Here is a 13,298-nt window from a genome sequence, read left to right as displayed (position 1 = left end):
CCGAGTGAAGAAAGAAAACAGGAAAATATGTTAGAGGTGCGAGTGGTCGCACAGTTCGCGATACTTCGTAACGTTCCTTCCTTTCACGTTGGCTTTTTCTGTCTTACAGGTCCACATCTTGTCTATCTATAATGTTTACCATGGAATGCGCGAAGGGCGATGGGAGGTTAACCTACCAAACAGATGAAAATACATTGCCAGATCCTGCTGTATCAACTACTATCTCCTGGGACGTTGTTTGGGGGGTCAGCACAAAGCGGCGGCAACGCCCTCGCCATAGTGGCCCTGACCCAATTCGGCAAAACTAAATTTTAAACAAGAGAAGTCTGCGAAATTCACGTTCGTCCCTCTTCCTCCACTCACTGAATGGTCGTACACCAAAGGTTAGGTATCACGTCGCTGGCTTTGCTGGACGCTTTCATGTCCTTCTCTAAGGTTCGCAGGGCTTTCCATGGAGAGAGAGAGAGAAAAAAACACGTTAATTGAAGAAAGGTGGAAAGGTCGGCCTGAGTGAGGCTCTTCTGGCCTGCAACTCCACGCTAGGGACGGAGCTTGGGTTTGTGACGGAGATAGAATGTGAAGAGGGAAGGAAGGGGGTATGAAATTTATACTCAGCCTTGCCAAATTGGACTGAGATCTGGCTGTTCCATTTGGCACGCTCATGTTGATCTGGATAGCCGCATAAAACTAGCACAACGCCAGAAACAAATTGCAGTTATAGATGTACGTTATGAAGAGTTGCGCGCATAAAAGTATGAGCACAGGAAAAAAACGAGGTAGACGGAAAAAAACATTCTTTCCATCTACCTAGCTTTTCTTTTTCCTGTGTTCGTCCTTTTACACGCGCAACTCTTCCTAAGATAGCCATGCACCAACTCGCCCTGCAGGAAGTACTTCTTAAGTTACAGCTCTAGCACTTGAGATATGTCAAAAGCATATGATAGTGTAGAGCATGAAGTTCTATTGAATCGATTTACAAACCTTGAGTTCCCAAAATGTATAATAAAATGTTCTGGTGAGTTTCTAATTGACAGAGAATTGTATTGCTCTCTGAAAGGATTTTATCCAAATAGGCATCGACAGTCGCGTGGGGTTCCACAAGCAGCTGTCGCTTCACCTTTATTTTTTAACACATTACCAAGTTATATACCTTGTCATAATGACATATGCCCATGCGTATACGCAGATGACATTGCGTTTCTTCTTTTTCCCATCAGGCAATGACATCCACTCTTTAGATAGTCGATTGCGAACATACTGTCGCGAAAAGTGTATAGCGCGGGCCTCTTTGCTTACTTTCGGGGAATTTTGTGGGCTCCTCGACGCGGGGGCAACCTTTGTACCCCAAATAACCGCGACGGCGCCGCGGGCAGGTACTGACCGCCCGGCCGTCGCGCCTGACGTCACACGTGCACCTGACGCACCCTCTTCCCCCCACTCGGCTGTCAAAAGCCGATTAGGTATAGTCAGAGTGCTTTTGTGTACGGAGTGTTGACGCGACCATTTCTTGACCCCTTGAACTCTGACACTCATTGGATGATGTCGGCTTGCCTGATTGGTCGGGGTAACGAAATACCTCATTGGTGGAGAAAAGTGTCTCTTGGATGCTGTGTAAACTTATTTAAGGAGTAGTTCGAGTAGTTTTGAGTGAGCAAGTAGACAGCAGCAGACACGGCGCAACTTCACCAGGGGAGACCAGGCCGGTCAGGCAGGCCGACGACGACGAGTATGACATCGTTCTGTTTGTAAATATTTTTATACAGTGTTAACTTAAAGTAAATCTCAAGTGAATAAACTTAGTTATTCAAATGCTACTCTCGTCGTCGTACCTGTGGATTTGGACTGACTGCTGCCAGAGCTCATCCCCACTCATCTTCGTCTCCCTGGTGAGCTGATGCGTCAAGTATCTAACGGCTGCGTCACTTCGCTACAATACGTACGCGCCATAGAGAAAACTCGTTGCGGAATATTAACCTCCCCCTTAACGTCAGGAAATGCTCAATCCTAGTTTTTTTTTTTTTATTTAAGGGATCCAGTACATATAAGGCTTACCTACCGCCTGCAGCATATACCTCAGGTGTACTCGGTAAAATAGCCATTCATAGTATATAAGCAGCTTAGTTGGCGCACGCACATTGAATACATCAATAAAAAAGGAGTGCGAGTGGTAGGAACGCTAAGAAGGCTTTGCAACAGTCGCTCGGGGATGCGAAGAGACTCTCTTGCGATGATTTATAAAATGTTCGTGGGGCCAATTTCGGAATTTGGATGTGTTCTATGATCAGGTGCGCCGGTATATAAATTGCATTCCCTTGTTCTTCTGGAACGGGAAAGTTTACGCCTGCGTCTTGGTTTACCGAAGTTCGTTGCCAACAATGTATTATACGTATAAGCGCGCTTACCGTTCGTTTTGAGTAGGTTTCCGTGATTAATGGTCCAGACGTTACTAAAGATGAATGATTTTTCTATAAAACTGCAAATAGTATTTATTTCTAAGCGTACAATATATATATATTTTTTTTTTCAATCTTCCTGGCCTCGTTTCCAGACTCCTCAGGACGTCTTCGTACAGGCACTTGCTTGCCCCTTACACATATATGATTATGTATACGATTATACTATTTGCAGTCAGAGAGAGCATCTCCAGATTATATTTGACGATATATATCCAAACAACGCGAAACGCCTTTCTTACGCTCCAATAAATGGGCTATTACAAGATCACTTATTGGAGTTAGAAGTAAACGCCGTCATTGCGACAAATGCATCGCAAACTGATGAAAAATCTGGAATTTGAATTTTCTTTCCTGCTTTTAACTAGCCGTTCTCTTTAAGACTTCCTGACTACATACCGGTATGTTTAGCTGAGTTTCTCATGGTTACATTGCCTCTACGAAAAGTGAACTCATCAATCTCGAAAGTTGTAGTAGTTACTGATTCTTCACCTTAATTGATGTTCAGCTGTCACTGCAAATATTGGCTCACATATGTCGCGTAAATTTCATTATCTAATACCTTATCACTTAACACTAATTAGATTGGTATGAGTACCTAGTCACAGAGAATTAGGTGTGAATGCAACAGCAGACAGCTTTGCGAGAGCGGCCCTTGGTGGTCCAATTCTCCCGACCCTTCCTGTATCAGCATTCATAACTGTTGCTAGGTTAAAGAGACGAGCATCATTCTTGGAACCTATTATCAACAAATTTCACTGATTACCGACACCTCCCATTTGCTTGGAGCAGAAACTTCTACCGTAATAGAAAATGTGAAGTCGTGCTCACCCAATTCCCATGTCGAATACCTCCATATCTACCTGCATATCTGCATCGATATCATCTGGCGGCTTCCTCCTAGTTCTCATAATGTGGTGAGGACGCGACAATAGAGCACTTCTTTCTGTTTTGTCGCCGTTTTTAGTCATTAAGAAAACATACTTTAGAAGGAAAGTTTCATTATGTTGGAGTGAATATAACGATTCTCGATATTTTACCTTTGGGAGCCTCTTCTCCGGGACATTATGGTAGGGATGCTGGTGCAGCTGCTGGGACGTATATAATGGAATCATGACAATTTCATTGCTAAATTCTTAAATTTCTACCTGACTTCATTCTTTTCAGCTATTCAAAAGTTCTCTATAGCGCTTCTTTTTAGACTCCTAATATGATTCTGTTGACTCACCCGATTTTGGTCATTCCCCCATAGCGGGCATGAGCCACTCTTGGAGGCAAACAAACAATGAAATTCATGATGAGAGCTGCATCGTACACTGTGTCTGTGCAACTGTGTATGCGCACGCTTTACAGTACGTGCGTATTCGCGGACAGGGAATTCCGAAGCTCATGATTGCACCTTCAGGACGATTTCTCTGCATATGCCTAAACTTGTTAATTTTACTTCGACTTACACTTATTTACTGAAGCAACGATATTACGGTGCAGCAGTTCAGTAGCGGGAGGACTGCAACCTCAACGCTGAACGAAGCAAATATACGGAACATTGCATTTGTGCAACCGATGCAGTTGTGTTAATATGGCTTGCGTCACTCACCACAGGGTTGATAAACGTACTCGAAAGCTCAGCATTCCTAACACAGAACCTTTGTGACCGTACTCGCGAAATAAACTTTTCATAAGCTTAGAACAAAAAGAAAATCGCGACCAGAAGTCAAGACACACACGTGCTCGTGCTATTGCTTTGAGTCTCATTCGTTCTTTACTGGAATTAGAAAGTTGATAGCTCTTTCTAGGCCCCCTTGTCGTCGTTTCTGACGTGGTGGGATATCCATAGCAGCTTTGGTGATCTCTTTACTATCACAACTACTAGAGCAGAGACGGAAAAAATTTTTTGACGTGGATGAAGAACGTCACGAGAGACGGAATTCACGTGCAGCGACGGGAACAGGAGTCCAACGCCTGTCGAACGAAGAAACTCGTAATCTGTCCACAAGCGTTTGTGGTAACAAATGTGAAGTTTACGTGCCCTGTTGTAACGACTTCGGCTTCACATACTGCGCGCGTGATGCTTGTATGTTGCCTCACTTCTGAGCCGGTGCCGTCAAATAACTTGTCAAGCGCCACCGAAAGGGTGTCACGTTGTCGTCACAGTGCCGGTACATCTTGGTCAACCCCAGCCTCGTTCATTCACACTAATAGTTCCGAGAATTTCCGATCCCTCATTTTCAAACTACTATTGTTTTGACATCGGCTGTCAGACAGTTCAGTTTTATTGTGTTGTAGCAGAACAGGCTAGCTAAGTAGCTAAGGTAATGTAGCTAAGTCATTAGGCGAAATAAGCAAGAGAGCTTGGTGGCGCAACCCACCGCCTCGTTTCAAAGGGGAGCTCGTAGGATCCATTCATCCATCTGTGAACTAGAGGAAATAGATTTGACTAGAAGATAGTTTGAGAAGACTGCCCCTTTTTCGCCCACTATCGTCATCTTCAAGAGTCCCCCTTCCAGTGAACTCGCTGCCTTGTCTGTCGGTCAGACCGTCGCTGCTCCTTGGCCCTTTCTTCGTCGCACTGAAATGTGCGAAGCCACGTAGAACTACATGGTGCACCATGTAGTTCCAATGTACCTGCAGCTGCCAAACAACAATGTACGGATTTCCGTTGTAAAGGCTGGAATCGGTGTGTTGGCAGGTGCACTGTTCAACGGATCGCTGTTTTTCAGGTCATCGAACAACGCCCACAAACATATATATAGCGATGTAGTTGCAGGTGCATCGCGAGTACTCGATCAGTGTACTTATCGACTGACAACAGCGAAAAGTGCCTTCCAGAAAGAGCGTACTGCAATGTTTCGTAGTGTGCAAATGTCCTAATTTTTTTGTGTCTTTAATTAGCGCAGTTCTTCCATTGTAGTGGCTAATATTGACGTTTCCATCAATGCGCCTCCTTTTGTGTCTCTCTCTCGGCGCGATGTTGCCTTTGGTAACCAAGAACAATTACACGCATATGGCCCTTGAGAAGTAGTAAACCCTGTCTCGCGGGTTCCTTTTTCTAAATTTGTGTTTGTTTTGTTTTACATCAATCTGCGAAGTGAAACGTATTTCCGAGTTTAGCTTTATGCGAGAGAATGGCTTCAATGATCACTCGTGAAAAAAGCCTGAGGAAAGTAAACGAAAGCACACCGGAGCTGTCGTGAGAGAGTCCGCTTGCGATGAGCTAGAAGCAACTGATCTTCAAGTAAAGAGCGCTCAGCATGACACGCTTCAGCATAATGATGTCACTGCGTGAGCATTGCCTCCATCTTACTGCTGAGGCGCGAAGTTAGTACTTCTCGGCACGAGCTGTTGTTGTGACAGTAGCAATACATATTGCGCACACTAACGTTAGGTTACACCATCTTTACGTTTCGCGATGAGCCACTCAGTCGACTAGAATGTAATATAACGCATACAATCAAACCGCAGCCATGTGTAATCAATCAATCGCTAAACGCCTCTAACAACCACTGACCACGATCGCCACTAACCCGTCGCTGAGTTCCTTCAATTTCTATTTATTTATTGCTTCTCATATTGGTTATGGTTTTGGAAGCTATGAAGTACAAAAGAAGGTGTGATTGTATAAGGATGTTGATCAGTTCATCTGTTTACGTCGGCACAAATTAACCCAATGTATTTACCTCTCGCCGCTCGGCTTCTGCACATACAATGTAATGTTCATGTCTATAATTCAAATAACAACACATAATATCAATTGTTCAAATTATTTTCATACATACGAAATATGTATATAATGTTCCCACATGTACAGAAACCTTTCCATGGAATAGTAGGTATTCTGTCGACTTTTGTTTCCGAGCGGGTTCGGTAGCGTTTAGTTAATATGCTACGACAGCCTAATTCGACATTAGTGAAAAAAACTCATCTTGACGTAGGCCACAAAAGCAAGGGTTACGGGAAAAGAAGTCGGGTCCGCCACTTTCGAAAACGATGCTTTTGAAGTGACAAGCAGCAAAAGTTGCAAAAAAAAGTTGGCAATATCTCTATCTACTTGTGACACGTCTCAAGACATGGTTCCTAAATCACAAACCGGACCCTGAAAATGGTATAGTTTTACATACAATGTGGCGTCCGATGTTTGGTGCGGCAATTCTACGCGCGGAGATGGTGAAGAAAAAAACCCTATGACCGTATCTAATCGCTCGAACAATCCTACACTGAGTGAACGCTGCTGGCGCTTTGTTCGCGCAGAATCCTCCCCATGTCGCAAAGTGACGACATCCGACACTTCCTCAAAGGGATTAGTTTTTTCGCCTTCAACACGCTGCTTACAATTCAACTACCGCATAGGATGTCATCACTACATACCGGCGCGTTGAGTTGCAGTCTTTAAGTGTATACCACCGATGCATGTGAAGTTCACCTTCCTACTGGTACTATCTTGTGGACGTTGACACGCACCATCGTTCATGAAGACCTTCACAGTAAATGTTCATTCTGACCACCTGCAACGCCTCCCTTCTCCTTCCTCTGTGCCTCGCATCCAGGCAATCATTAAAGAATTAACATCAGTAAACTTCGCTTATGAACCCCGACGCTTCAGCTCATCTGCCCTCGTATACCGACGTTGTTGCTTTCTCGCCTCTTCATGGGCATACCGTTCGTTCGGCCTCCGCCTATCCACCCTCCCACAGCGTCTATTTCATCAGCCCGTTCTGGTCCGCCTTAACTACTTGCATTGGCGCCACCAGCCGTCCTAACGGTCATTGTGGCTACCGAGGCAGCCGTTATATGTTATGGAACCTACCAGAGATGAGGGCGACGCACGCAATGGTAATATGTACCGATGAAGACGGGCAGAGTTGTGAGTAGTGCTCACATAAGAAAGGAAGCCGGACATGGCGGAGGTTGACAGGAACATTGAGGCGTGAAGGGGCAAACACTTATCGAACAAGGAATGTCGCTGGAGCCAGCGCTTCCACAAAGATAATTGCCTTCGTCAGGGCAGTAAGGGCTTTCCTTGGCAGCGTCTTGCGCTACTTCTAACGCTTACTCTAATTTGTAAAGCAACGTTTACCGCTGCGAAGTAAAGCCACTTGCTGGCCGGACTAAGACAACTCCCCTTGAAAAGTTGGCTCCCGCGACGTGCCTTGATCGTCCATACATGCTCAGTCAAAGAAACGCGGGGAGAGGATCTGTATTCAGAAAAGCTAAAGATCAAAGGTTCTGCAAAAGCTGTATTTAAATCGAAAGACAACATTTCGGTAACCGCGAGGGGAAGTGAGGCAGGTGGCGCTTCGGGGCCTCTGCTACGTGAACAGCTGCAGGAAGCGGTGTGCCGCGACCACGGGCGAGTTCTCCTGGCCCTCGACGAGCAGGTGCAAGGTGGTGAGCGCGCCGGCGAAGACGACCATGAGGGCCGCCAGGACCTGCGCCGAGTCCAAGAGGTCGGGGTCGACGAAGGCGCTCTCGAGCACCATGGCGCACACGATGTTGGCCACGATGCGCACCAGCAGGATCACCCACGTGTGCTCGCGACGAACCTGCGCAGAGGTTTAATATACCCTCCTTCAAAAGAGTACCGACACATTATTTTCGAGCTTGTAGAAGTTGTATACTATACACGCTTCTCACACGTAAGCGGATGACATTCAGCGAGCACGAAGCTTGGGAAACACTCGTATTTTAATTTGAGACTAAAACTTCGTCTCAGTGCGGGACATCATGTCATCGGCATTACCGTAATGTGATACCACAGAGGAATGTTTGCCGAAGTACTGTAGCAGTGAGTCTGTGCATATTGGTGTTGCTCAACAAAAAAGAAAAACCAAAGTAGTGCTGCGATTTCTTTTATTTCTCTTTTTTTAGGAGGGAGAGAATGGGGTATACGTCCGCGTTTAGCGGTCGCCTGTAATGGAGCTGGGTAACATCACAACGTCATGACGTATCTCCGCTCCAACTATCGGAACCAAAATAGGTTCATAGAAGCAAGTATACTGTAAGCATAAACAAGCCTGAATATGGGTTCTTATGGTTGACTGCACTGTAAAATTTTGCAGCTCGATATATTTACTCCATCATCATGGCGTAAAAAGAATAAAACCATGACTTTGCCTCGTTAGCCAAATGACGGAGTAAATAAATGGAATCGCTTAATATCACTCCATTTACAATAGGCAGTTTGTTAGTGTGAAAATTTCTTGCCATGAAATGGAGTGAAAGTGTATTTCCTCCGTGCACTGTCTACAATACGGAGTTTCTTAGTGTGAAAACTTCGCACCATGACATGAAATAAAAATTTATTTCCTCCGCGCACTGTTTCCCCCGCAAGTTAAGGAAAATGATACTATACACGGTTCACTCGAGTAATTCAATCGTTTTATTACAGTTGACTAATCATCGTTCTGTAATTTAATGTATACACACCTGCACTGTGTTGTTTTCGCGCGCGTGTGTTGATTAAATACGCGATATATTCGACTTTTTGGCCTTGCTGATCTGTAGTATGTACTTTATATTATTGCGAACTGAGATGTATCATTTCAAATACCATGTTATTACACGTAATTTTCCTCGAATGCTTTGTTTTACTCTATGCGTTGTCTATCGTGTAATGTTGAAATGCCTGAAGGTAGAAAATACACTTCATACAGCTATCCGAACAACCATCAGTTGTATTTTCTTCATGAAATCATAACGCGCGTAGAAATGCTAACAAGAAATACATAAGCGAGAACGTACTCCTGTAAGTAAAGGACTCCATTCGCTAATGGTGTCAAGAAAAAAAACTTATATCAATTTCACACGCTCTCGCGAACGTGCAAGCGCAATAAATGCAGGCGTTTTATTAGTTCTGAGTTCGCGTTTCAATTTATGTTATTGAACAGAGTTGCTTAGCCGAAGAAGGGTGCTTAACTAGAAGGGTTGATAAATGCTCTAACTGAACCTCAATTCAATAATAATGACCAGTGAAGCATTGTAAATAAATTCAAAATCTAAGCAAATATAACTAGGAAGGTTGGAAACGATATAAGTTACGGTAAAAGTTCTTATCGGCACAGAACATTACACCAGCGGTACTTCATCGGTCAATAATAAGTGTCCTTAAAGGGGTCATGACAGCCCATTTTCGATCACAATCTATATTGTGTGAGGTAATCCTTGTGCGTTCAAGACGACGTCGGCAAAAGCTTAGCGCATTTGAACCTGCATGTAATTTGGAATTGATTTTTTTTATGTTACACTCGAACAGCATAACAGTCCAGCAACACTGGCACGCTCGCGAGCCGTAACGTCACAAGCTGCACGCTTGCCGAGCGAGCATGTGTATTCCGGCGAGGATTACGAGTTTCAGCTGTGCGCATATGCGGGAAACTTCTGCTTTGTTCAGCTTGCCATTGGAATTGTTCAACTTGGGGCAAGGGTCTGTCTGGTGCTGTAGAAGTCGCGGGGCGCTTTTTTCTTTGTTGGGTGTACGTTGGACAAACTCTTCACGCAGCACTTTCGTCTTATGCGTGTTTGTGAACGGGAGTGAAAGGCAGGCGGGTAACACGCCTTCCTGAAATGAAACTTTCAGAATAACCCTTTGTTTGACGGTTGGACATATGTGAAGGGCCCACGATACGAACCACCATCAAGTCGGTATCAGCTTGCAAAGGGGGAACTCAAATGAAACGTTGTCAAGTGGATAGGCTTTTAATTATCATAAGGATACCTTTATTGAAATTCATTACCATGACGTAGAAGCCGACTAATAAGCATTTAAATTTTCTGTATTATTAAGACCTCCTGTTAATATAAGGTTGCTGTCTTTTATAGCCTCCTAAATTAAAAAATACGTTATGAAAAATGAATTCTTGCGGTAAATGTGTAAACGCACACGCAACAAAAGTCCTAGTCCATTTTCCAGTATTCGCTCAATGAAGATGTAGCACGTCTATACTGTCAAATTGTAGTGATGGGCAGAACAAGGCAGTTCCAAAAGAGTGAGTCACGAATATAACTTATTATAAGGGGAGCTTGCGCTGGAAAAGAAAATAACACTCAAAGCACAACGATGGCTGCGCGCAAAGTAGTGCTTCCTCTGGACCTCATATAGGGATCAAGGCATTGGTTCATCAAATTGGAATGCTCGTACCTTGCAGCGCAATCTCGGGTCTTCAAATGTGATGGAGAATGTACGACAGTATTCGCTTCACACGCGCAATCTTATAAGATAACGCTCTTTCGCTATTGAACCCGTGACAAAATACTTGATATTAGAAACACATGCAGGCGCGTCTTGAGCTAACCGATAACTTTGGAACAGTGCTTAGACGCTAAAAAAATCTCATCCCCCCCCACCAAGAAAAATAGTGTACAGTTGCTTTGAATATTAGCTGAAACAGTGCTCGCGGTATAAAGAGCCCCCAAGAGAGTACAGCGGCGCCGATATACCAAAATTTCTAGAGCTAAGCACTTTGCAATTACTGGAATTTATCAAACCAGAATTTCGTGGTTCAATGTAGCCCTGTAGTCCAGGGGCAGTTCCACTACGGGCAGTGTGTTGGAGCTCATATTTCATGTCAGCATTAATTGTCACAAAGTTACAGCATTTTTTTTCTTTAGATCTTAACATTAGACAGCGAAAATATATGCCGCACAACCGTTATCTTAATATTTCAGTACTTTTCGTTCTAACGTTCATGTCCGCACTGATCTATATGTTGCAAAGTACTGAAAATGTAGCTAATGCTTTCCCCCAGGTGGATGTTTTTATTTCCGATGATGCCAGGAAACCGAGCCTGATGCCACCAACGCTCAGAAATCTAATCGGAGGCGCGCACAATGTTCTCGCACACCTTGTGGGATGTACCGTAGCGCTGACGTGCTTCTTGTATAATGTAGGAGAAGCTGTTATAAAGGCAGAAGTGCAAGATTGGGCACATGTGGTTAAGCTCATGAAGTTGATTTGTGCCAAGAAAACCTGTCCAAGCTTTCACACTTGCTTTACAAGAAGCCTACAGCACCATCAATATGCCGGCTGCTTTGAACCGCACCAAACAAAACTACTAAACCAATACAAGTATTGATGACGTTTTATCATTCGAGTGTTCAGATTGGTAACCCATGGCTGTGGAGTAAGTTGAGAAGTTGTGTGCGTATTTAACAAAGCCACGTTAATTAAATTTTCAGGAATTGATCTTAGGTGGCTAAAGAAAATGAGCAGTTTGGAGCCCGTCCTCGAGATTGCCCAGCCGAGCAAAGAAATTTTGATCAAATATGCTTCTGTAAAAACTATGCAAACAAACATTTTCCAAGTGAACGCTCTTGGAAAGCGTAACTGACGCAGAAAAAGAACATCTGTAAAGTCATGGAAAGAACAGCACTTCACGACGGCACACGGAGGAGGAACCACACACACAATACGCTAACAACTTGAAGCGCTGTCCTTCTTGTGATAATAAACCAACTAGCCCGTCAGTCAATCCTTGCAAACCTGTAAGGCAACCTTACTGCATCTAGCATTTTGTGATGCTGTCACCAATAGTACGGCCCCGTGGGTATATTCCTTGTAACCAGTCCGCTTTCGATTTTTATTCATGCTGTTTTCAAAGGCAAGCAGTTAAAAAGTGTCAATATAGCAGTGAGCGCATGCCGCCGAAAGCTTGCTTGGTCGCAGAAGCGATGCATGACGCAATGATGATGCAGATTTAACGCGTCGCTGGCATCAAGACAATGCGCTGCCACCGAGGGAGGAAGAGAACAAAAGTGAACAGCTTGGTAACTGCTCACAGAGCCGTGCCGATGGTGACTGTGCCATCGTGACGAAATCTGGGGCGGCGACATTGACTGCTGAGGTGTTTTCTTTCATTATTATTTTTGTTACAGCGAAGCCATTAAGAGGAAGTTTTAGCTCGAGCCCAACACTGGCGCGGCTTATTTAAATAGATATAAAACGCAGAAACGCTTTTCTGAGATAACACTGGACCGATATTAATGAAATTTGTTGCATTTGAGAGATCATTGAAATTCTAGTGACTGTTGGAAGCAGAATTTCTACTTAGAGCCTGAATTTTGTTAACAGAATTTCCACAAATTCGAAAGTGCGAGAAAAATAGAAGCACGAAGTTTACAAATTAATAGCTCTGCATCAAGAACAGATATCGCGGTTCTGTAAACGACATCCATTAGATCATTCAAAGCGGACAAATTCGATATGTCAACTTATTTCTTACGTGAATTCGTTACGTTGTGTACAAGTGTACTGCAAAAGCTGTACTTCCATATTACCAAATTTTTTTAGATTCATGTCCGCTTTTGATGTACTGTTAGATGCAATGCACAGAATTGTGATATCATTTTTCATTACCGAAAGACAAGAGTTGTAAACTTGATACTTTCGTTTTCTGAAAATTTGCGATTTTTACCAATCGTTAACAAATGATGACCTAAATCAAAAATTTGAAACCAGAAGTCACTAGATTTTAAGTTTTCCTTTTAAATGCAACAAACCGAGTCAACGTTGGTGCAGTGGTTGCCGAGAAAAATGACTTCCTTTTACATGTATTTAGATAGGAGCACCCAAGCTAAAGCTTCCTCTCAAGGGTTACTTTCCCCACTATCGTGTGCGCGTGTAGAACAAACTCCCGAAGATAGTGCAATGCCGGGCCGAACCCGCGGCGGAGGTGAAGCAGGCGTTAAGCACTCTCCATACGTGGGCCGATCCCCAAGGTAGTGGAATGCCGGGCCTTCCCACGGCGGAGGTGCAGTTCGCCATTAAGGGATCCACATACACAGCTCTGCTGGTCATACTTCTTCACAGAAGCGAAGGGAACTGCGTTTCCTTTTTTTTTTTTTTTTGCATTG

General features: G+C 44.0%; 1 protein-coding gene across 4 annotated transcripts in view; it reads right to left on the bottom strand.

Annotated features, from left to right (window-relative positions):
* Positions 1-7,669: 7,669 nt before the first annotated feature.
* LOC126525047 (uncharacterized) overlaps positions 7,670-13,298 on the bottom strand; it is an 87,740-nt gene continuing 82,111 nt past the window's right edge. For all 4 annotated transcript variants that reach the window (XM_072287242.1, XM_072287243.1, XM_050173107.3 and 1 more), the window contains one exon: positions 7,670-7,993. In XM_072287242.1, the coding sequence (XP_072143343.1) occupies positions 7,760-7,993 (234 nt within the window). In that variant the 3' untranslated portion in view covers positions 7,670-7,759. The remainder of the gene's footprint in view (positions 7,994-13,298) is intronic.

The sequence above is a fragment of the Dermacentor andersoni genome, chromosome 3, assembly GCF_023375885.2.
Source record: "Dermacentor andersoni chromosome 3, qqDerAnde1_hic_scaffold, whole genome shotgun sequence".
Lineage (NCBI taxonomy): Eukaryota > Metazoa > Arthropoda > Arachnida > Ixodida > Ixodidae > Dermacentor > Dermacentor andersoni.
The sequence above is the reverse complement of the archived record's forward strand: the minus strand, read 5'-3'. Positions and strand labels throughout refer to the sequence as shown.